Source organism: Corvus brachyrhynchos, unplaced genomic scaffold (assembly GCF_000691975.1).
Source record: "Corvus brachyrhynchos isolate BGI_N302 unplaced genomic scaffold, ASM69197v1 scaffold191, whole genome shotgun sequence".
Taxonomy (NCBI): domain Eukaryota; kingdom Metazoa; phylum Chordata; class Aves; order Passeriformes; family Corvidae; genus Corvus; species Corvus brachyrhynchos.
Window position 1 is genome coordinate 2569015 of NW_008236487.1, and position 24923 is coordinate 2593937.

General features: G+C 42.6%; 2 protein-coding genes across 3 annotated transcripts in view; one reads left to right on the forward strand and one right to left on the reverse strand.

The window, feature by feature from the left end:
* Positions 1-11822, forward strand: part of CALD1 (caldesmon 1) — a 178402-nt gene extending 166580 nt beyond the window's left edge. The window contains 7 exon segments of the mRNA XM_017726269.1: positions 3584-3627; positions 3721-3799; positions 5126-5257; positions 6222-6317; positions 8686-8766; positions 9010-9043; positions 10123-11822. Coding sequence (XP_017581758.1) covers positions 3584-3627; positions 3721-3799; positions 5126-5257; positions 6222-6317; positions 8686-8766; positions 9010-9043; positions 10123-10151 — 495 coding nt within the window. The 3' untranslated portion in view covers positions 10152-11822.
* A 1548-nt stretch (positions 11823-13370) lies between these two features.
* LOC103624707 (aldose reductase) lies at positions 13371-21353 on the reverse strand. Of its 2 annotated transcripts, XM_008644009.2 has the most exons (10): positions 21174-21353; positions 20346-20513; positions 19229-19345; positions 18470-18547; positions 17876-17998; positions 16524-16630; positions 16238-16319; positions 15166-15249; positions 14225-14307; positions 13371-13884 (listed from the first exon to the last, which is right to left on the reverse strand). In XM_008644009.2, exons 1-10 carry the CDS (start codon positions 21240-21242, stop codon positions 13842-13844), a joined length of 954 nt encoding a protein of 317 aa, XP_008642231.1. In that variant the 5' UTR covers positions 21243-21353; the 3' UTR covers positions 13371-13841. The 2 variants fall into 2 exon arrangements, with proteins under 2 accessions (XP_008642231.1, XP_017581759.1); XM_017726270.1 differs by lacking the exon at positions 19229-19345 and having other exon boundaries at positions 21174-21331.
* Positions 21354-24923: the final 3570 nt, after the last annotated feature.

Below are 24923 nucleotides of genomic sequence, written 5' to 3' on the forward strand. Positions count from 1 at the left end.
CTACTTTAGTTCATGCAAAATATGACGCATTCAAAGAATGAAATTTCCTGAAAAATCTTTGTTCATTTTGCTTTTTACACGAGCTCGTTCCTCGTGTTTCCTTTGCGAAGGAGGGTTGCTGAGTCCTCGTATTCTATTCTCTGGGTTAATCAGGAGAGAACAGCATATTCAGCACTAAGTCTCCTCTTGGGGATGAACTCCACCACTAGAGAAATGCAAAAGCAGTTAGGTGTTGAGGGGAGGGAGCAATGGCAGGAAGTTGGGATATCCCTGTCCTGGGAGAAAATGTCTCCTGGGAAACGAGCTGATGTGGCAGCCAGCACTCTCTGAAGGCATTGCTGACAGCTGAGACAGAAGATTGGACTTTTCAGAGGCTTTTTTTTTCTTTAAAGACCTGTCTTGTCCTATCTCATTATTGCTCTCAATACCTGACAGCTGGGGCAGTGACTGGAAAGAATTAGACTCCACATTAATTAAACTCCTAGATGAGTTATTCTTGCAGCAGAGGGAAAACAGAATGGTAAGAACAGGTTATGCAACGTTTGTTTTTCCCCATCTTTGATGCTGATGGCAGCACTTGAGTCTGGTAGGTAAACTGAGCTAAACTGGCACCCTCTGCTCAGGTGCTGCTGACAGCAGGAAAAAGCATAACTGTGCTTAATGAAGCAAGAGACTGTGTTGGCCACTCAGGGAGGATGAGGAGAAGCCTCTCCCAGGGACTACATCTCCAGTGGATTTCCACTAGGTTCTTCTACTCTTGGATATGAGGCAAAATTAGAGCACAGGGTTTCCCATGTGCATTTTTATTCCCCTTCCTCCTTGACACATTTTTTGAGAAGAGTTTTCTATAGATCCATTTACAAGTTTCTGTCGCATAATATCCAATACACAGCTTAAAACTCCTAAGAATCATGTAATACCTTTCTATGAGACCAGTTTTACTGGAAATATCCAATGGTTTTTGTTTCCCAGATCAAGGTCTCATATTGTGTGTTAACTATTCTTTCTGGTCATAATTTAATGAGGGGCTGGCAGGCTGACTTTGAGTACGTGTGTGTTCTGAAAGTATTCCATGGTGACAAAACATAGTCCAAGCTATTTAACAAGATCCTGTTAAGATGAATGCAGTAAAAAGATTATTCTTATTTCCTGCTCTGAAACTGAGAAAATATTGCATTTTATGCTAACCAGCTTGCTTTGCCTGTTTCTTTTACAGATCTATTTTGTCATACTGTTTACTGTATGTGCCAAACGTTTGAAATTCTTTGCATGGAGTTTGTGTGATGTGCAGTGGGTAAATGGCCTTTAGATGTTGCTGTGCAGTCTAAATGTGTTTGACTTATATGCTGAATACACGTGTGTACAGCTTTGTTTCCTCTAGGTGTATTCAATGTCTGCTTCTGCTATGTTTTGAGGAAAATACTCTAGAACAAATTCTCATATAAATGTGCAGAAAATGTTTCATCCCTCCACACAAGGCACCTGCTTCCCCAGCCAGAGGGCCTTGCTCAGCTCTGAGGGTTTCTTCCTAACTCTGCTTTTCTATTTTCTGTTTTGCTTTTTCATTCTCCTCTTCTGAACAATCCCTGACTTCTTCCTGATCCCACAGCTGGTGCCCTGAGAACTGCTGTTTCCAGTGGGTAAAGAATGACCCCACTTCTGTCTTTTTACTACAGCCACTATAATAAAATTAGTTCCTCTTCCCTCCCACCTGTTCCCCTTTTCCCCCAGTGCCTGCTCAAGCCTGGTTTTCCTGCTGTGCAGAAACATCTCTCATACCTGCACGTAAAAGACAGTGAAGATCCTGTAAATGAGTTATTAGGTGGTTACCTTGAGTCCTGGTTCTTTGAGATAGTCCATACTACTTGTCCTTGCTGCCCACCAGGGTTTCACTGATGCAGTTGGGGACAGACTGGGGAGAAACTGGAGGCTCTTGCTGGAATTAACTCATCATTTTGATGCATTGCTGGTTATGACCCAGAAATCAGCATTGGGGGAAACTTCTACTGTACTATAGCAGACGAGAGGCGATGTGTTTTAAGTTACCATCCTCGGTCTGTTTGGTCACTTTTGAATCATTTACTTGCTGGTTTTGTGGCATTGCCGACCGTATCCCTTCTGAGTGGAACGGCTGTAACCTGTTCTGCGGGTGTGCAGGGCTCCTGCCGGTCTTTTGCTGCCACCTTGTGATATCACTCCAGTGAAACAGGGGATTTGTCCTGGCAAAGCCCATCTTTGCACTCAGGACTGCTTTTAAAAAGCTCGCGTTTTCGTAACTAGAAGTGTTAATGGAAATGACTCTGTAAATTGTACCTACGTTTTAGAGCTGCAGGCCTGCCTTTGAGCTGGATGGGTGGTAGCTGGAGGTCCTCCAGTGAGCTCCTTTGGCAAATCCTGCACTCAAGGGAACTGCCTGAGTTTCTGCTTGCAAGGGCTTGAGAAATAAACCATGCATGCCCTTTGATGGGATTGCTGTGGGACTTAGTGTTCTGGGAAAGCCTTGGATGCTAAAGGCACTGAGGAGAACCATTTAGAGGAACGGCTGTCACAGCCTTGTTTTAAAGGCACGAATGCCAGAGCCGTCACGGTTAAAGTAAATTGGAAATGGAGAGCCCCTATGGAGACTGGGGAATCCCCAGGAATCCAGCCAGGCTGCTTATTAATCATTTCAATCCCCTGGAGCTGCTTGCATATATTTTACTTTTAAGTGAAACTGTAGAGCCCGGGATGAGAAGTGGAGCAATGCAATGTGGATGAGACTTGAGGAAGTTTGATGAAAATATTTCTTGACCCAGAATACCAATAGATGCACATACTCCCCACCCCACAATGTGAAATGTTTTAAAACTTCATTCAGGGATGGAGTTTTTTGTTTTCAAAGTATTGAGAGATTTGACAGAAGTCATATGAGACCTTCGTGAGTCTTCCTTGGAAACATCACAATATTTTCCTATTTTACAGAGTAGAAGATAATGATAAAATGTAAGATACCAGTTTGTATAATAACAGCTGGTAGATACTGATTCAGCAGTGACCCTGCTGCCTGAACATGATGAGCAGGGTTTACTCTGATGGGTTTTTTGGAGCTCACATTTAAATTGTTAGTGGCCTCCAAAAGCATGCATAAGGGAGGCTGTGTGGCTGAGCTCCAAACCTGGCCTAGTCTGATGTCTCAGCTCAGAAAATCTTTATTAAATTTGCTGTCTGTCTCAAGAGATACATACTTGCTCTTGTGTGAGAGATATGAGGATGACATAGGTTTTTGTGCATATCAGTCCCTTACATGAGAGAGACTTCTTCCCTTTTCTTTTTTCTGTGTTGTCCATTTATTCTCTTGTTACATATGAGGCACTGGAGAAATGTGTAGGATGCAAACATTCATGCAGAAAATACATCCACTTTTATGATTCTGTAGCATAATAGGCTCCTATCTATAAAACCTTTGTGTGTGTGAAATTTCTGGTGGAATGTATCTCTTTCAGATTGACTTTTTTGACATTTAAAATGACATTTTAGGCTGGCCTTGCACAGGCTGCCTCTTTATTAACTTTAAACTTAAAGCTTTTGTTCCTCTCTTTTCTAGATAGAGGAGCGAACAGAATTTTTGAACAAATCTGCTCAAAAGAGGTAAAGGAAAGAAACAGCAAGTTCAGTTCAAACAGCAGTGTTTAATTGGAGGGAATAATAATTCTTGATTATTTTTTTTTCTAACTCCTATAGCGGAATGAAGCCCACCCAGACAACAGCAGTTGTCTCAAAGATTGACAGTAGACTTGAGCAATACACTAGTGCAATTGAGGTAAGTTAATTCCTCTAAATGGATCTGGTTACTAATGGCTTTTGAGCCTTTAATCAGCCTTTGTTTTGCTGTTCAAGAATTGCAGGGATTTTTTGATCACGATCTCTTCTTTAAGGGGACTTCAAGAACAAAATGCTTGAGGCCCATCTGTAACCAACATCTAGAGATATAGCTAAACAAACCCTCAGATTTGCATCTTCCCTTTCATGCTGCAACTTACTCTGGTTTGCAGTAGCTTTGGGGATTCAGTCAGCATCTTGAGTGACAGTCGCATCCCCTGCTTGGCTGATGACAGAGCTGTCAGCATGGAGCTGATAGTCATCCTGAGCAGAGCTGACTTAGCAGCTTATTAGGAGAGCAAGGAACTGGCTCTGTGCTGCTGGCTGCCACCTCACAGTGAAATTCCTTGGCAAAGACATGCTCTGCAGAGAACTAGGGAGTTAAGCAGTGACAAAGGGCAAACAAAATCACATTAAAATGCAGAATTTGACTCCAGATGATTTTGGCAACTAATGGTTAATAATGTGCCTAAGGGCCAGAACTGAGAGATTTTTCTTTTCATAGTTCATGGTAAAATAGGATTTTGATACCACTGTATCCAGCTGCCCTCTGACTTGAAATATTTCCTTTGCTGGGTTTTTGATTTGTCCACAACTTGCCAAATCTGACTTGCTTTGCAACTAGAGAGGCAAAGCATCAACTCATACAGGTTCTTATTCTCATCAGATCTATGACATGTAAAATGTGCAAGAACTTTGAAAAGAAGAATGAGGAAGAATTTGGTGTGGTGTTTGTAGTAACCATGCAAAAGACACATTTCCAACAACTCCCACCCAATTCTCCACTCTTTGAAAGAACACCTTGTTTCAAACAGATTGTAATTGCTGAGATTTACCCTTGGAATCCTGTGTTGGTGAGGTTCAGTTGTCTGGGACAGATGGAGCAGCCAAATGACAGAGCAGCCTTTCCCCCTGCCTCTGCAAAAGGATTTCCCTAGCTCGGTCCCTAAAAGAACCAGGCTTCCAGGATCCAGGTAGTAACTAAGATTGGGAAGCCTTGGAGCAGTTGTGTGCAGAGCTATGGTTTGCCATGGATTTTAGAAACGTAATAAACACAAAAACAAGCGAGTGCTGTTTTCACAGCTGGTGAAACTGCAAATCCAAAAGGGCAGAGAGCCTCAGTGGCACTTCTTGAGCTGGGTACTCCTTCTCATCCTTGCATGATCAGTGCTAGAACCACATAGAGATGCTGCATTCCCCAGAGTCAAACCAGCCTGCAAATCCAGCTCTTAGTGCCAAACACCAACTGGCCCCAATTTTTCTCCAGGGCACAAAGGCTTCAAGACCAGCTAAAGCTTCTGACCTTCACGTTCCAGCTGAGGGTGTCCGTAATATCAAGAGCATGTGGGAGAAAGGGAATGTTTTTTCATCACCCTCTGGGACAGGAACACCAAATAAGGTATGTGTTCAATTTAACATAGTGATTATAAAGAATTATGCTCTGGGCCTGACCTTGCCATCCGTGTTCCTGTAAGTAAGCCTTGGCTGCTCCTGTTGACATCACTGGTGAAGAATATCCCAAAGGATCCTGAAGTCCTCAGAAACCCACAAGATGGTGTGGCTCCAATATTGAGCATAATGGAAGAATTTAGTGACCTACTGAGCTCAGTTATGAGACATTCCAGAGCCACACCAGATATCTTAGACAAATACATCTGGGTGGTTCAAGTGGAGTACAAAGAAATTCTTTGAGTAGAGCAAAATTCTTTTGGGGAGCAGAGGAGAATTGAATAGGCAAGATAGTGATGATATTTTCTAGATAATGCATAGAAATATTTGTGAGACCGACCTTCCTTCCTCTTTTCTATGTAAATCCTTGGCAGCATTTCCTTTCTACAAATTGAAGCGAGTTGATGAGCATTTATCATAGGCAAAAAGATGGGTCATGGGTTGAAGTGGGTTATTACAGATAGTCATTAAATTTTAGTAATTTGTTCTAACCTTTTAAAGGTTTAACATTTTAAAGTTTAGGCTGCTTCTCTGTTGTGTGCTTTTTTTGAAAAAAATTAATTTCACAAGAGAAAAAAAAGGTAGATTTGGACTGTTATCTCTTCTATTAAGCTAAAGATTTTTGGAGTTTGGGCTTGTGGTAGAAACCACATGTTTATGTCTGTTATTTCTGGGGTAGCAGTAAAGTGGAGATGTTTTTGTCAGTCCATGTGTATCATTTTTGAAAAGTAGAGGGCAGCAGCACTGTGTAATTCAGAGGGACAATACCTTCAGAGCACACAGGGTGTCTGAGCGAGCCATAGGCTCAATGAGGACCTCTCTATTAGGCTTGGCTTTGCTTTTAAATCTAAACCATGAAAAACAGAGCAAAAGCCATTCTGAAAGTCTTCTGTTTGGATTTTATCATTTTGCAGGAAACTGCTGGACTGAAGGTTGGTGTCTCCAGTCGTATCAACGAGTGGTTGACCAAGACCCCAGAGAGCAACAAATCACCTGCTCCAAAACCTTCTGTAAGTAAACTGGGAACAACCATCTCTTCAGTAGGTGGCTTCTCTCCTCGGGCAGAGGGTGTTTCCTCCAGCAGCTGGTGACCTTTGGAGGAGCTCTGCTTTGTGTCCTCTTGGAAGCTCACAGAGGCCCTCTGGCTGCTGACTCCTTGGCAGTCAGGAAACAGGGAGAGGAAACAGGGCAGTTCTCACCTTAGAGAAGCACTTCTCTGGTAGAGAAGGACATTAATTTCCCACCTGTGAAAGCCTTACCATTAATTTAGAAATTACCAGCCACAGACCCCGGGGTGCACACTTACACGCACTTGTGGCTTGGCCCCTGCCCTGTAAAAATCTTCCAAGTGTGTTTTAAAACACAACTGAAATAGTTTAATTCTTTATGAGCCTAAATGTAATTTCTAACGAAGGCCCTTTAGCCTGCCCATTACTGCAGCAAGAATCAGAGCAGAAAATGCTATTGAGGTAATAAGCAGCGCTGTGGGTGTGGGAAGGAGCATGAAAAGGTAACTGTGGGATGGGGAAGGATAAGGAACTGGAATATAAATGTCCATATTGGATGGATGTTAATGATTCAACTTTAGGATTTTGTTAAAGAACTGGTTTCTTCCCATATCCTTGTGCAGTGTTTTTCTGCCAGTCCACCCGCCCTTTATAGAAGTGCAGCCTGAAAAACACTTTCTCAATTCACACTCCTATTTGTCCTAAAGAGGAGTTTGAAATTTGCAGCATTGTCCACTATAGAATCTGCCTCCAGATTTTTCTCTCTTTCTTTTAAGTTGCATCTTTTGGATAATGCAAAACTAATCTCTTGTTTTTCCCTCAGCCAGCTATTTCTATCCATGTCTTAATTTCCCTCTTTCTCAATAGATTGTTCTTTCTTCTTTCAATGTCTCTGCTTGAAGGAACGCGCCCTCCTCCTATTCTTCTTCTTTGGGGGTCTGTTTGCTAAGTTGGTCAGGTAAACCTGTTTATAATTGACTATAAAGGTTTATATACATCTATAATGTGTGGTTTTTACTTTTTCAAGTCAGGATAAATTGAAGGGAAGCCTAGAATTTCTTATTTAGCAAATAACTTCTTACCCCCATCACATTCTGCCAAAATAAAGAAATGTTCAAAGTTTTTGTGACCATCAAGACTCTTGTGGGTTTTGGAGCAATTTCGAATTCAAGGTAGAACAAAGATTTCAGTTTATGGTGAACCTAAATCACAGATCCCAAGTTATTTCAGGACTATGGAAATGGTTTTGTGATAATGTCCACTGCAAGTGGCTTTGTGATAAGGTCAACTGCAAGCTGGTTGTTTTCATCCTTCCTCTGTTACTACTGAACTCCTTCCTTAAAGTGCAGAATTGGCTTCAAGTTTTAATCATCAGCAGCCCTCTGTGGCTGCAAATTGTGATCAGTTCTAGAGGATCTCTGTTGGGTACAAATACCCCTTGCAGAAATCTCATTTCCGAACATCACTGAGCATTTTACAGGTAGAAATGCTCATGTGCAGAAAACTCCCTATGGATGGCAAGTGCAAAATTCTGGAAGCCATGCAGGACTTGAATACTTCCTGAAAAGGAGAGTACTTGTGTCCAAGCTTGTTTGAGTCTCTTGTTTGCCATGCCCAGAGGTAGATATCAATCCATCTACCTAACAGATGTCATTTTCAGACGTAGCCCTCCTTCTGCCCAAGAAGGTAATTAGCATTTTTATGGAGTTTTGATTAAAGGCTCCATAATACCCTCATTTTCAGAGGATACTACTATTCTTTAATGACTTTACCTCATCTATTTCTTTTTCCTCTCAGGCTAATGATTGGCACATCCTAAGGTTGCAAAGGATGCAGTGGAAATTAAAATGGATATGAAGGACTACAGTGATAAATGCTGAAATCTGTATTTAAGAATGCAGAATAGGATCTGCTTTTCTGTTGTATTAAAAGCCCTGCTCTACTTTTTTCGCAATTTTTTAATAAAATATTTTTATTTTGATCTAAAATAACCAAGACAAGCTACTTATGAATACTGTCCCTGAAGAAATGTGGGGGTTTTTTCTGCAAAGATTGGATTTGGTTTTTTTGTAAAAATCTGATGGTGCAGTAACTCTTTGCTGCAGTGCCTTGGTTGGACATACTGGGTTAAGACCAGTCTGTGCCATACAAAATATATGCAACAGGATTGGTTTTTGTCTTAGAACATGGATATGTGTGGAGTCATTTTGTGAAATATAATTCTTTATAACTGATAGACAATATAGTATTTACCTCTGGTGGATGTTCCTCCCCTTCTCTCATGAGGAAGTTGCATTCTAACTTTTTCTTTCATGAGTGAAAATAAACCTGAACTAATGTTGGTTTCTGTTCTCTGACATTAAAAATACAGGATTTAAGACCAGGAGATGTATCTGGCAAACGTAATCTCTGGGAGAAGCAGTCAGTGGAGAAGCCAGCTGCTTCTTCTAAGGTAATAACACTTGTGGGCAGTGTTTAGAGGATAATATTCTGTTACTAACCCACCTTTTTATCTATAAAAGAAAGTACAATGAGGTGCAGAAAGCAGTGTATCACTTTTATATTCCTGTTTGGCAGAGTTGTGTGATGTGTGGACATCTGTCCTTTGCATGGAGTTAATTTTTTTTCCCTGTTATAAATAGCAATGTTCTCCAATACTGAATTTTAATAATGGCTTTTTGCTTTTTTCAAACAGGTATCGGCTATGGGGAAAAAATCAGAGACTAATGGTAAGTAATGCCATAATGCATACATTGCACCACTTCCTATAGTTTAATACACATTATACATGTATGTAATATAATCATATTATACATACAATGCTAACATACATTATTATATGTGTATTTAATAAAATCATAGGTACAATATTTAATAATATACATATAACCATACAATGCACATGTTGTAATACACATGGTAATACAGAAACTTTGCCCCTTTTTTGCACAGGTGTACCTGTTTTAAAATTCTGCAGCTGTTCACACTGATGCCAAAAACCCCTTTTGCCTTTCAAAAGCTCCCTTGCAATATCATTGAAACATGAATGGTTGAGAAACTGCTTTTGCTGGAGCTGTGCATTGGTGTCTTTTCAAGGCAAAAACAGTTGTACTATTGTCATTTTGAAACCACTGGTTGGTGAAACACAACCTAGTTTTGCAGAAAGAAATCAACAAAATAGGTCTCCTAGCTTTTTATTTTTATTTTAACCTAAAGCACTCCAAATAAAGCCAATTAAACTAATTATGGGGCTAAGGACCAGTGGGGAAGAACGGAAGTTCACTGACGAATTTAATAGCTTTAAGGATGCTTTGCAACATCCCTCGACTCTTTGCTAAGAGTGAAAGGGTCAAACATAGGAAAACTCTTGGTTTTCTACACTTTAATATGTGTAAAAGTGCACACCCTTTTTTAGTGTTTTTGTGTAAAGCCAGAGGTATGGTAAGCCTGTGAACTTTGCTTGTTGGTTTAGAGTCATGTAAAACAGAATTGTTTTGCTCCTCTTCTCCTTTTTTAAAACCGAAGTGTCAGGAGAGGGGTTTTTGGGCTCACTCAGTGTTAGTGCAGCTGTGCTGCCGTGGAAGGGGTTCTCCACCCACAGGAGCAGCCCCAGCAGAGGGGTTTGGGCACTGCTGAGCCTCTCCTCAGAGGCTGAAATCCTGCTTTTTGTCCTCTTGGGGACCACCTCAGAGCAGCACCCAGCTTGTGTCTTGTCGTCTTGTGTGTTAGCCTAGAGCTGTGCCTTTTCTGTTCTAGAGAGGTGTTTGGGTTGTTTCAAGCCATATTTAATCTGTCTCTTTCTCAGCAGGTTTGAGACAATTTGAGAAAGAACCGTAGAAGGCCACTAAAGACGCTGGACCAATCGGTTTGGGGAAAAAAAAAAAAAAAGGAAAAAGTGCTAAATTGTTCTTTTTATATTTATGTTTATTTACCAAAATGTCTTTTTGCATTATCCCAGTTAAAACCATGTATATTAGCACTGTATTTAATAATCAGTCTAGGCATTCATCAGAATAGTACTGCCTTTGCACAAGAGCCTTTATTCCTAAAGAAACCCATGCTGTGAAATACATAGACTCCTCCTACTGATAGTCATAACTAACTATGGATCTGAACAGTGATTTCAACTGGCATTAGAGGTCAGCCCAAAACGTGTGTAAAGTAAAGTTGCTTGGGAAAGGTGTGCAGTAAACCTATAAAAACAATGGTTACTTTTGTGACACAGAAGTCGTTTTCTTTCTGCACTTTAGATTAAGGCATGGAAGAAATATCTTTAGTTGACAATGTAATATTTTCTGTAAGTTGCCCATGTCATGAGAAATACTGCATCAATAACGTGTTTTAATTTTTTTTTTTTGTTTTGTTTTGTTTTATACTTTTTTTAAGTATCAATTTTTCCATTTTAGTTTAAGTTAATACCTAAATTTGGATGATTATGTTAGCTGACAGCGGTACTGATATTTCTTTTTGTTGTTAGTGACTAGTAATGATTGCAATCTAGAATATATATACACACATAGCTTTACAAAGTTTAGCCTAAAGGCACTACTAATGGTAGAATGCTTTAATATGTGCTAGAGTATTATATTTAGCAATAAACATACATAATTAGCCAATATCACAGCTTAAAAAAAAATAAAGACAAAATCACACACTTTTCTATAGTAAGATTTCATAATTGCCATTACAGGTATGGTGAGATAAGTATTAAAAAAAATTTAAATGTCAGTTGCCCAGTAATGGGTAATTAAAAAGAAAGTATAGTTTTTAAAAGAGGAAAAGGTAAGGGTATAGAGGGTCAAAAATAGGTCACTTGTATAAAACGTTGTAGTTTAATTTATATAAAACTACCATAATTAAAAAAAAAAAGATGTAAACAGAGTTGGAGCTTGTTTCAAATGACTGTACACTAAATCTTGCCATCCATCAGTGCCGTACACCAGGTCCACCGAAAATGAAGTAAACCTCTATCTTTGTAATGCTTCTTTTTACCTCTCTCTCCTGAATATCTTATTTACAGATGTTTTCATTTGTATATAGTAAACACATGGCTATAAGACGTCAGCTTGGTTTGAATTTACATGCCATACAGTTTAGCATTTACATCCTACAGTGTATGGGTGGCATAAACTGAGCAACTCAAGTAGCCCCTGAGCATGTTGTTAACAGTTTTGTTGTGCATTAGAACCCCCAGGATCTCCCTTTTCACCACTTCCATGTCTTACAGCATCTGACTTCTTCCTGAAGAAGTGTAATGTTATATTTCAACCCAAAGCTGAGCTCCCATGCTTGGCTGAAACATCTTGTTTACATATAGAGATGCACGAAATTATCTGTAGGGGGTGAAACTGTGCCTGACATTGTCTGTGAGTTGTCATGTTTTTTGTTTGGGGGTTTTGTAAACACTCCTCTGAGTCTTTCAATTACATCTGATAGCTGCAATAAAAACAATTTGTTCAAACAATGTATCCTGAAACTGCATCCACAATAAATGGAATATTTCCATCAGCAGCCCCCTGTTTGTTAATGGGTAGGAATGGACCAGTTGTTGTAAGTGGAATAGGAGTTGTGCTAAGTCCCTGTGAGATAAGGTAAAGAACCCCTAAGGACCTCTCTCCTGATGTACTATCCTTCAGGAGACAGACAGGTCGTAAAATTGGCAGCTTTAACAAATATATTCCCAAGGTGGGGGGAGGGAAATCATCTTAATTGTCACACTGATCAGTACAGGACGGGAGCTGAGCATCGTCTGCAAGGTGGTGTGCTCAACAGAAGGTGTTCTGACACTGACCTAGCGGTGCAGCTGTCGGCTTCCCTGCTTTGAAACAAGTTTTCTGAGTGAGAGCCACTGCATTTCTTCTGTCTCCCCCAGTGGAATGTGCTTCCAGCCTTGGATGATCCCGGGGACACCTCCTGATTGTCATCCTCCTGTGCCCCTTCATTTTTGCTCTAACAGCAGTGCAGCATGCAATGCCCTACTCTAAGCAGGTCATGGTCATCCAAAAGAGGCCCCCAGGCTGCTGCCAGCTCCATGGGAAGGCTGCAGCAAGCCTGGCTTTATGAACTACTGGGGGAGAAATAATTGGATGCTGCCTAATTTGACCTGCAAAGAGCTGGGATGCTCGGGATCGTGCCTGTTCTCCTGCCCTGCAAGGCCCAGCTGTGTCACCACGGGTCACCACAAGCGTTGCTGAAGTGACACTGGCCCTTGCTGAAGGTGGTAAGTTTCTTCTGCTCTTGGTTATTGCCTTTTTGAGAGTGTGGAAGTGTGCTGTGCACAACAGGGTTTGTTTTTAGGAAACACTGTAAAGTGGCCGTGGTTTGCTCACCCCTGGCAGAATTCACCAAGGACAAATCCCGGTGGCTGACTCAGCGGCACTGCGAGATTTCTTGGTGTTTCAACATCATTGTGAAGTGATGATTTTTCAGACAATACCAAATCATGGTTGGCTTTCCTGCAGCTGACTCCACATTCTAGCCAGACTTTCTCCTATCAACATACAAAATGCCACAAACCAGCTTGGCCTAGCAAAATCTATCTGACAATATTTTAGAGCAATTAACTGTGAGGCTATCTCAGTGTTTGCTTTGGTGTTTTTAAAGAAGAGTTCTTCCATGCTTTCCTTAGATAAAGCCAGCACGTGTCTGAATGTAATATTCTGGATGCTGGCAGCAGAGTTGCAAAAATCTAAGTTTATATTTGAGACTCCCAGTCGGATGTTGGAGGCAGCCCGTATGTTTGGCTGGCTGGATTTGACTGTGAGTTGTCACTGCCTGTGATGCTGTCTTCAGCTTTCACCACTAATCACACAGGAGTTCAGTTTCTAGGTATTCAGAGGAAGGGCTCTGTGAGGCAACAGGTACAACTTTGTTCTTTAGGTCCTAGCTAGAGCACAATCCTGTTTTGAAGCATAAGCCACACAGTGATGTGTATGTCCTGCCCTTGTACAGGAATTATAGAAACTTATTTCTATCTCTGTTAAAATTTGTAAACCCCCAGACTTTAGAAAACCATGCCTAACTCTATAAAATAATTTAAGCACGACACTGATCAACTTCTGTTGCTAATAAAACTTTATTCATATAAGATATTAAAGCATTAGAAATACACTCTATAAAAATCACAAATATAGAAAAGGCAATGTAATTAGAGCATTCTTTGACAGTGACTCATGAGCCAGTATGACTGATCACACTGGAAGGAACATATAAAAAACTCCATGTAAGTAGTTTTTTGTTAAACATGTCTCTAATTAAGGAAGACCAGATAAAAAGGAAATGAAAAGACATTGTCTTTTTACTACTCATCAAAACCAGATTTCTGCTAAGTATCTTTACAAAAACCCCACCCTTATTGCTGCATTCTTACAGCATTCTTAGTGGTTTCCTCCTTAAAAAAAAGGAGGAAAAGTAACTGCTCATAACGATTATCAAGCACAGAAGAAGAAATGAAGATCAAGCTGCAGAGTACATCTTCTGGCCTGGGAGGAGTTAAATGGAGGGAGGTCTTGCAGAAACCTCTTGCATTTAATACTCCGCTTTGAATGGGTAGTCCTTGTGATTGACAGCTCTGAGAAGAGAAAGACCTCGTTATTCAAGTACTGCAGAAAGTATCTTGAGCAGCATTTCCCTGTTGCAGTCTCCCTCCCCCACTGCCAATGCACTCAGGTTCTGCAGCTGTCATTAAACTGGACACGGGCTTGTGAGAAAGCCCCTGAACACCAATGTGCTGAAGGGAACGCTCCAAATGAATCTCCCTCCTGATGTTCCAGGATATGCCTCATTACCTGGGGTCCAGGCTTTAAAGTATGAGCTCTCCCTGGTTTTGGTCATGTATATTTTCAAGATGGGGGGATGAAAATACAGTCAGTAATAGGACTAATGGATAGTAAGGATAATAAGGAACATACGGGAGCACTGGAACTGCCCTCCAGTTCCTGTTAAAGGTGAGGATGACATCCATCTCCTTTTTAGACAGTTCAAAATCGAACACCTAGCAGGGCAAGAGGAAAAAAAAAGCTCTTTTTAGTTAGGTTCATGAGTAGTTAGCTATTAAGTGTGCTTCATGCACTTATGACTTGAGGTAGGAACACAATAAGCGTAGTTAAGCAATCCTCTTATTTCTCAGGCAAATAACAACCCTTGAAGTCATCAACAGAGTCCTTTTCTTTCCAAGGTGCTGTTCATAGCAAGGTCTCGCATTTCAGGGTGGCTGAATGCCAACACCATTGCACTTTGTGTTGTAATCCACAGACAAAATACTTTGGGTGCTCAGGATGTGTCACAAATACTGGAACTAGAGGTAAATTTTGTGTCACAAGAGAGGACTGTTGGGTATCAACTGCAAATAGTTGCCTCACTATTTAATCGTCTAAGAATTATTGCTAGGGGTTCATAGAAGAAATAACTCCAAACCCTATCACCATGGATTGAAAGCAACCCAGAGGTATTATAGAAGATGCCACACCTTATGAGCAAACATCCAGCTAAACTTCACTGCCAAGGGGAACCACAGCCTCAAAGTGAGACAAACAGTAACAGGTCTGGTGTTTACAGCTTGTTCCTTTACACCCTAAGGACTTGCTAAGCATATCCCCAAGGGCAAGTCCAAACCTGGGGCTCCCTTTCCACAGCAACAGAGCTCAGACAACCCTGGTGTAAACAATTTCTCTCCTAGCAGGAACAAAATGCTTTTCCCCAGATGGTTTGGTAGTGCTGAGCCCCAGTCTTCAACTCTCTGTACCCCCCTTCCACTGACTCTTAGGTGCTGCTTGGCAACACAGAGGGGCTACGAGTGTGGGTGCTTGTCCTGCATAAAACCAGGTAGCAGCATCTCCAAAGGAGGCTTCACCTTCATGTTTTCCTCAACACGGTGTGGTTTGTCAGACTTGGGAATGACAATGATGTCTCTTTGGATCAGAAAGCGGATCAGGACCTAGGAAAGAACAAGGAGGAGCATGAACACAGAGGTCCCAAGAGATTTATTCAAAGAATACATTTTGTGGATTATTTCTTTTTTTTTTTTACAAACTGATTTATTTTTCTACAACCGTATTTACTCTTTGGAAGAATACCAGTTTGCACACAGGAGTTTGAGATGCCAGGATTTGCTCATGTGTTTGCCAGTAGACTGGCAAAACGTAATTGTTTCTGGCCTGTGTTGTTTCTACATTGTGACTTTCCAGGATTTGTTTTGCTTTTGTTTAGGGTAGTAGAGGGGGAGAAAAACTGTGATGCTCTGGCTTGTATTATATGAGTGCTCAGACTCAATGGGTATAATGATACTACAGATTATTTTGGGCTCAGAGGTAAGTACCTCACAAAGGTTCAGCTTTTGGAAGTCCATAAAAGGAAAAACGTATTTATAGAATTTAAAAGCCGTCCCCTCCCAAAAAAAGAACTGTTGCATACAATGTTTTTGTCCTGCTCTGCCTGTCTCAAGATATGATTGGCTTTGATTGCACGTGAATATGTGGCTTTGTTTGGAGCACAGATTCTGCACACCCCAGGCAACAACTCATTTGTGTGACTTGCAGACTAATAGACAGAAAAAAATCTTAAATAATCAAGCAGCTTTCAATAATCCTTTGTGAACACGAGCAGATGGGAGGCAATCAAGTATGTCTACAAATTACAGAACTCCTCTGAAGAATAACTTAGCTGGAGAAAGGAATAAAAACTTAGGAAGGTGAACACCTGAGGTAAGCATGTACCATTGCTGCTCAGTCCACCCCAAAACTTGGCATTCAAGACCTCCTTGAAAATAGCTGATAATTTTTATGAATGCTGTTAAGAACTTGGGCAGAATGAAGAGTCAAGTTCAGCCCCATTAGACTGTATCTCTAGAGAAAGCAGCATCTGCTAGGACTGGCCTGTAACACATCTGAGGAGGAGGAATAGTTTGCTCTGACAATCCCACTTACCTGGGCAGGGCTTTTATGGTGTCTCACTGCAATGTCCTTAATCTTGGGATCATCCAGCAGCGTGGGTTCCCCTGGCTTAGCCCTGTTAAGAAATAGAGAGATCAGTGGTAGAAAGGTAATAGTTTCCCTGCAGGAACATTGTGTGACATAATCTGCATAAAAACAACAGCACTTTTGTCATTTTACCTGTATTATTTACTTAATTTTCTAATAATAATAATAATTTTCATAGCTCAAGCTGCAGCTGCACTGTTTTGTGCACAGAAAGGCTGAGATGCTCTCTTACCACGGGCGGTTTGGAGAGCCCAGGGGACTGTATGCAGTCACAGCAAGCCCTTTGGATTTACAGTACTTGACCAGCTTTTCCTGGGTCAGGTATGGATGACATTCCACCTGCAAGCACAGAAAGATAGTTGGTAAAGAGGCAGACTTTGCTGGGCTGCAGAGCATTACATTTTAAATCCTCTTGGGTGACGGAAAATGTGAAGACCTCCAGCATCATGGTTCTAATCTGTCTTACAAAAAAGTTATTAATGTCACAGCAGTACCTAGAGGCCTAGGGCCTAGCAGAGAATAGAGCTTTCTCTGCTACATATTACCCACAGAAAGCAAAAAATAGATGAGAAGAGTGAACGTGTTATCTGTGTGGAAACTGGGAAATGAGCCTTCTGGGCAGGATTGCATCTTCACAGGGGCAGCTCAGGATGCCTGAAGTTTATTTTCTGCTCTGACGTACCCAACCTCTCCTTGCCTCGAAGAGCCTCCCTGATTCCTGAAGAAGCCCGGGGAGATGATCTGAGCTAACCTAAGGAAGCAAGATCACGGTGCAAACAGATGTTTGGGTAAGATGTCCTCGAACTGAAAGCAGCAGGAGCTCCATGGGGGTGCTGCTCACCTTGCCACAAGCCATGGCATGACCCCAGGGCTGTGTCTGTGCTGCTTCACGTGGCTCTGTGCTCATACCCAGCTATTTCTAAACTAGATCTTTACTACCAGGCATGGTGACATGAAAGATGTGTACAGTAGTTTGTGTGGGGATTTCCCTGGATATTCCCCATCTGGAAGAGATGGGCATTCAGCACCCTCAGGTGAGTGCAAAGAAGTTGCCTATGGAAGAAAATCAGAAGGTCCCTAAGCTGCTGCTGCTGCTGTCCTGTGATTACATTCATGAGGTACGTGGTGAGAGCCTGTTATGGAATTGAACACTTCAACCCTCCTTTCTATAATGAAGTTGAGTGGTTTATTTTATGTTGAAAAATGAGTTAGTCCAGTGTATCCCAGCACAGTCCCATGCTGGTGCAGAAACTCACAGCGGGGATTTTGCTGAATATATTTAAGACTACTCTAAATCTCTATTATAGGAATTCAGATAATAAATATATATTATATAAGTTATATATTATTTATATAGGACACAGATATTATATTTATATATTATATGAACTTAGGCATACTCTAAATATATATATACATACACACACAAATTCTAAATATATTTAGGAATACTTCTAAGCGGAAGGTTGCAACCTCATGGAAAGGAGTTGGATCTAGATAATCCTTAAATTCTACCTTCTAGTCCTAACCATTCTATGATTCTAGACTGCAAGGTTAGCTGAGGAATGGAAATAAAATTCTCACCTGGACCATTACAGGCTTGTGCTTCAGTCCTGGCTTGTTCAAGATTCTTTCAATCTGCTCATGGTTAAAGTTGGAGACACCAATGGCTTTCACCAGGCCAGCATCCACCAGCTCCTCCATGGCCTAGTGAGTAAGGACAACCAAGGTGTGGGAATGAGTTGGTGGTATTACTGTCAAACTACATTATTTTATTTCTCTCAAGCTTGTGACAAATGGACAAAGAACTCAGGCTAGATTAGATTACATGAAAGTATCTCAGTTAACACAAGAAATAGGATTTCCTAACTGTATGCAACACCCAGCAAGTTAACAGCCACACCTGGATTAATCTAAAGGGTTGGTTCTACCACTGTGTGTATTCAAGTGGTTTAGCCACAGCACCTACAGTGCTGATAGCTTTCTCCTCTTTAGCTTTACTAAAAACATCCCCTTCTTGCTCCCCAAAACAAGAGATAGAAACAGCTATCTGGCTGAAATACAATGTTGTGTGGCTGTCCTTCACACCCAAACACATCCCTCAATTTCACTTTGCACACAGATCTCTGCTGCATCTTTAGTGGTGATACCTGCTCTAAAGAGCAAACATTTACTTACCTCCCATGTGTCCAGAAAATCTGTGTCACTGGGAATACTGTGACCCTTGTCATCCAGGGGATGCAGCTCTTCACCAGCCTGTTATTTCAAGGCAGATAAAATACAGACTTTTTAAGTGTTGGACTTCCCACAGTGTACTTTTCCCACAGCACTTTTGACTGCATTTACATGCAGCGAGTTAGCAGGTTGTTTAAACAATATTGCATAACTAAAAATGATGAGTGTCCATTAGTATTCTCTTTTGGGTGAGGGCCGTATTTTTCAAAATCAATCCCTACATGCAAAGAATGTGGGGATTTAGTGATAATTATGTAACTTGGGCAAATCTGGAGAGAAGGGAACAGACACCTTCCAGCCCTTTTATTCTTCTTTATTTATTTTACAAGGATGTGGAGTGGGGGAAGAAGCACATTCTTTCTGTGCTATGCTTCATTTTTCACCATTGGTTACTTCAGACCAAGCCAAGCCCTCCAAAACCCGAGATGTCTGTGCTGTAACCACCACCCTGTGCTGGTTACCAGAAGCCCTGGGGGGCTCACACCTACAGCTCTCTCATTCCAACAGGCATGCAAAGCCAGACCCCTGTGCTAAAACACACCACTACTAAGTGAGCAAACGCTTGCTATTATAATGGGGGTTCAGGGAAGAGCCAAATGAGCCACACATCCCAGCCATGTAATGACGATGAGAATGCAAAGATGAGAGAGTGCACCTTGTTCCTGGGCAGGTAAGGAGGAAAGGTGTGGAGAGCAGGACTACCTTGAATCCCATTGGGAAGTGCATCAGGTAGAGGTCGAGGTAGTCCAGGTGCAGTGCAGCAAGGCTCTTCTTGCATCCTACCTTAACCAGGGACTTCTCGTGGAATGTGTTCCACAGCTGTGGGAAGAGACCAAGCCCAACTCTCACTTTACAGCTCCCACAGGGCAGACCAGGGGACAGAAATTTCTCACTTGGTGGTCTGGCAGGCCAACTCCCTCCCCATGCTGAAGATAAGGATGTAACATTTCACTGTTAAGGCGGGACAAACTTACCACAAAGCCAGCAGTCATGAAGGAGTCAGGATTCCCACTTATGAAAAGAGATTTTCAGATACACTTGCCGGAGTGTTACATTTATATCTGCCACAGCAAAACTGTTAAGTGTTACAAGTATTTTTTTCAGCCTAAGTTTTGAGTATTGAGCAGTCACAGCTACCTTCTTTCTGTCCCTTTGAACTGTCCACAGTTGCCAATTTTATTTCATTTTTGAAATCATAATTCAAGATGTTTAAACAGAAGAACTCACAAGTAATATTAAATTAAGCCATGTTCTTTAACAAAAACAAAGCTTAATGTGGAAAATCTTAGTTATACACAACGTTTTCTGGTTTTGGTGGTGAAAACCCCAAGTCATAAATTTATTAGTTGAATTGTTCTTTTTGGTAAGGAGCACTTCTGAGACAAGTGGATGAGATAAAGGAATGAGGAAAACAGAAAATACTTTGGTTTCTGTTCCCTTTCAGGATTACCATTTGTACATGACAGAGTTTTCAAATGTCTTGCTTAGCACTGATGAATCCAGACAACTGTCTTGTCTTTTCTTTTTCCCCCCCTTATCTTTCTTGTGTGTGTCCAATTGAACATTCAATATAATTGACTTAATCGATGTGAGGAAATTATTAGATGAGTAATAGCCATGCTATCTTTCCTAAGTTGTCCGTGGTTCCTAATAAAGCCGAGTCCAAATCGCAAATACAGGATAGAACTTTTAAGACACAACAAGAAAACCACAAAGTGAATTTCAGAGAAGGGAATAGGTCCCTATGTTACTTTGCAGGTACAGCAAGGGTTTCTCTGCAAGAAAAGCTAAATGCTCCAATAATCTGGCGCCCTTGTACCTTAGTGACAATGAAGAGGTCTTCCCGTTTCACAACTCCCTCCTTGATCTTCTGCTGGATTGCATTCCCTATTTCATTTTCATTCTGGTAGAAATAGGCGCAGTCGAAGTGGCGGTAGCCTGCACCAATAGCAAATTTCACCACCTCCTCCACCTTTCCCGGGGGAGCCTGAAAGCAAACAGAAGCCAACCATGAGCTCTTCCATGTCCTCCTGGCAGGGCTCAGTGCTGTGACAGCTCCACACAGTCCCCCTTTCCAGCTGCTCCTGGACTTTCCTCATCACCTGCATTTAACTGAAATCCAACGGAGCTTCCAGCAAACAGCATTTTTTGCATGGAACGGGCACAGAGCGGAGTTTGTTTCTCCAAGCCTTTCAGCTCTGCCAGCACCGCAATATCCACTGTCATTTCCCCTGTCTGCTCCCTGTGTTGCCCAAGGAGCTTTGCCGCTTCACCTTCCCCAGATCTGCCCCGCGGGGGCGGGTCCGTGGCCAGGACCCCCCCTCAGACCGCGACCCCATCCCGGGGCCAAGAGCCGCAGCCGCTCGGACCTTTTGGGCGGTTTCTTTCGCTTCTTGTCTCTTTTTTTTCCTTTTTTTGCCTTTTCCCCTGGCCTCTGTCGCCCCAAGGCCCCCCCGCTCCTGGCAGCCCGCCCGGTTACACAAGCGGCCGCCATCGGGCGCTCCGAGCGGCCGGGACACCGACCCCACGGCCCCACGCGGGGCACGGAGCCCGCTTGTTGAGGGGGGGTCCTTTCCTATTATATTTCCTTTTTTTACTTATTTGGCACCTCGGCATCTCCCGCCGGATCCCCACCCTGCCTCGCTACCTGCCAAGTGCCCAGCCCCAGGGCGGGTATCTTCATCTTGTTGCTGAGCTCCACGAGGGGGATGGCCATGGTGCCGGTGTCTGTCTGTCGGTCCGTCCGTCGGCCGGAGCCGGCCCAGGGCTGCCCGAGGCCGCTATGAGGAGCGGAGCTGGCCCGGCCCCGCCTCGCCCCACGCCCATCCCTCCTCTCCGCCTCGCAATACGCGGCAGAGCCGAGATGCGCGTCGGCATGAGGCTGCGGAAAGCCTTGATGCTGATTTAGCTGCTTGTTTGCAAATGAGCTGCCTGAGAGCAAGTGCCTCAGCCGCGGGCTTGGCGCTTTGCCGTGGTGGCATCGCCATCCCTGGAAGCGCTGGGCAGGTGTATGGATGTGGCACGGGTGTATGGATGTGGCACGGGTGTATGGATGTGGCACTGGGCAGGTGTATGGATGTGGCACGGGTGTATGGATGTGGCACAGGTGTATGGATGTGGCACGGGTGTAGGGATGGGGCACTGGGCAGGTGTATGGATGTGGCACGGGTGTATGGATGTGGCACCTGGGGGACAGGAGTTGGTGATAGACGCGGTGGTGCCGGGGGCCGATTGGGCTCGGCGACTTTAGAGTCTTTTCCAACCCTAATCGTTCCGTGGTACCACAGCTGAGAGAGCCTGATGGGCACTAGGAGAATTTCTGCATGAGGCAATGGGTGTCAATTGGAGGATTTTCTCGCTCTCAGGTGGTGGCAAATGGACCGAATTTTTCATCTTTTTTCCTCAAAAATATTAGGCTTACCTGCTGTTTACAGAGGAATTCATTAAGAGGGAATGTGGCCTTACCTTTTAGCTCAATTCTGTGTCCCCTGTCTTTGCAGAGGGGTGGGATCCCTGCAGGACCATTGCCTCAGTCTGTGTGAAAGATTTCCCTGGCCTCCAATTAAAATTTCACCCAGCGCTGGTAGGGTGTCAGAGGCTGCAAAAGGGATTTGTGATCACAGCTTGCCAACAGGTAGAGCTTCAGCCCAAATAACCCCCCTGCTCTTTGCTTAGGGTGAAAAGGCTGGTATTTAAAGGTGGCAGGAGACTTTGTACGAGCCCAGTGCCTCAGAAATCAAGAGCCAGAGCCTGGAGGGACTGGGCTGCGTAGCTGGCATCTGTCTGGGGGAAAATCTGCTCCACACTATGAAGCTGATGTAAGTTCAGCTTAGGCATCTCACACGTCACAGAGACTTTGGGTTTTGTTATCACAGTAGGGATACTTTGCTGCTTGAGTTCTACTTTTTCTTTTCCTATATTGCTGTAAACTTCCCCTTGCTCACTGCTGATCCCTGACCACCAATTTACACGCTGTGGCAGTTCCACTGGTGTCATCTTGTGACTTGTACAGTGTGAGCGAGATATTTTAAATAATAAAAGTGAATGTTTTATACTCCGACTTATAATGTTTGCCTATCAAAATATGGAGGCAACTGTAAATTATTGAGCCACTAACCGTGCTGTTTGATGTGATTTGTTAAAATTTATGTGCATTTGCATTATTTAAGCTGCTTTTATAGGACAGTATTTTCAGTTGGTTGGCAAATGCATGTTCTGGGTTTAAATAGAACCAAAATCTCTTTCTGTTCTGCTTAGCCTGGTTTCTAAGCCATTGGCTTAACCAAGCTTTATTGTCACCATTCTGTTGCCTTGGATGTCATCACACACTCCAGAATGGGAAAAAAAACCCCCCAAACTGATATGAAGTAGAGACAGAGGAGCAGGAAATCAAATTTTCAAAGTGGCTGATAACTCCAGTATGGTCAGACGAGAGCAGCGAGAGGAGGTGTCTTCTGTTGAAAACAAATATGGAAAAAAACATACATCAAACAACTCCACCCAAAAGAAGAAAAAGACAAAGCTGCTGCAAGAGATGTGATGAATGTGACAGAAAAGAAAGATCTACCAAAAAAAAAAAAAAAAAAAAAAAAGAAGAAGAAAAACATCTGTTGAAGTTTTATAAATTTAGTAATGGTACGTTGTTTTTAAGGCTAGAAAGGGCCACACTCTTCTTCTTACACCGATCTCCAATTACACTGAAAAGATTTTACACCAAGCCTATGTCATATCCATATTACTAATTTTCTATTAAAGGCACTTGCTACAGAAATAGGAGCTGACCAAAATTATGTAGAGAATAGGCTAGAAAATGCTGAGATGGAGCTATTAAACTTACCTTTAATTGCAACAAGTCTTGCTCTGGAAGGTATAAACCCCACATAATTGCCTTCTTTTTTTCCCCCCATTTGTTTAGCAGAGCCATTAACAATTTTCATCCTTGTAAATCTTTATTCGAAGACATTAATGATTTTGGAGTGAACTTCCTGCAGGCCAGGGAGGAGCAGGGAGAGATTCCAGCAACTCAGCCACAGCATGGGCTGGCAGAGGAAAACTGCTGGAAAGACTGTTATGTGTACAGGCTTTTGTGTTCAAACATTTTTGTTCTGATTTCTTTGTCTGCATGGAGGAAGGTAACTCAGCATGTAAAGCCATATAAAACCTGACTTTATGAGGGTTTAAGAGGCTTTTATTATTTTTAAACTACTATTATTTGCTGGATGAAGTATGGGTGGTGACTGAGGCCCATCCACCTCAACTTTTTTACTGAGTCATGGTGATCTCACTCCCTGCAGAGCCTGGCAACTCCCCTGGGCACCCTGCCGTGCTGTTGCATCATTCAGAGTGTGCAGATACAGGCGGTGACTTGCCCTTAACCTTTTTATGGGTCTCTATCACCTCACTGCAAGTTTTCTAGTGTCTGCTTTGGAGCTGTCCCTCCTTTGGAGTGACTCTTCTGGAGAGTAATGGTGCTCCTTTCTGATCAGCTTCTGCTGAAATGTAAAAATGCAAATCTCTTATGTGGACAGTCCAGTGCTATTGGGAATGTTTTGTCTACACAGAATCATAGACCCCTTAAGGTTGGAAAAGATCTCCAAGACCATCAGGTCCAGCCCTCAGAGATGGAAGTTTTTAGGTAGAAAGCCCCAGCATGAGTCAACCTTGCTGTTAGTGTTCCTTGGGGAAACAGTGTGCATTATTTTCCTGAACTAATGCTGAGGAGCCTGTCACAGGTGTCTTCTCCCGCATAGCTGACAAAACATTGCAATATAATGATTGCAACAATAGTGAAACACCAAATTTGATTCTCTGAACTGTTAAGAAGGTAAGTATTGCTATTTATAGTTCACTAAAACTTGTTTTTATTTCCTGTGAGTCTAAAGGCATACCGGGCACCTTTACAGAATATGCAATGGGTGAAGGCTGAGACATAGTACAGAATCACAGAATGGTGAGATGGGAAGGCACCTCTAGAATTCATCTTGTCCATCTTCCCTGCTCAAGCAGGGCCACTGAGAGCAGGTTGCTCAGAGCTGTGTCCGGATGGGGGACACCACAACATCTCTGTGCAAACTGTGCCAATGCCCAGTCCCCTTTGCAGTAGGAAACTGTTTTGTAATGGTAGAGGGACCTTCCTCTGTCTCTCTTTGTGCCCACTGACTCTCCTGGCACCGGGCACCACTGAAAAGAGCCTGGCTCTGTCCTCTTTGCGCCTTCCCTTCAGGTATTTATCAACACTGGCAAGACCTCCCCCCCCCCCCCACCCCGAGCCTTCTCTTCTCCAGACTAAAGATCCTCATCTCCCTCAGTCTCTTTAACAGGAGCGAGGGTTTAATCCCTAAATGCTCACCTGTGCTTTGGCTGAGTCACTTCCCTGTCACACCCTGGGCAGCCTGGC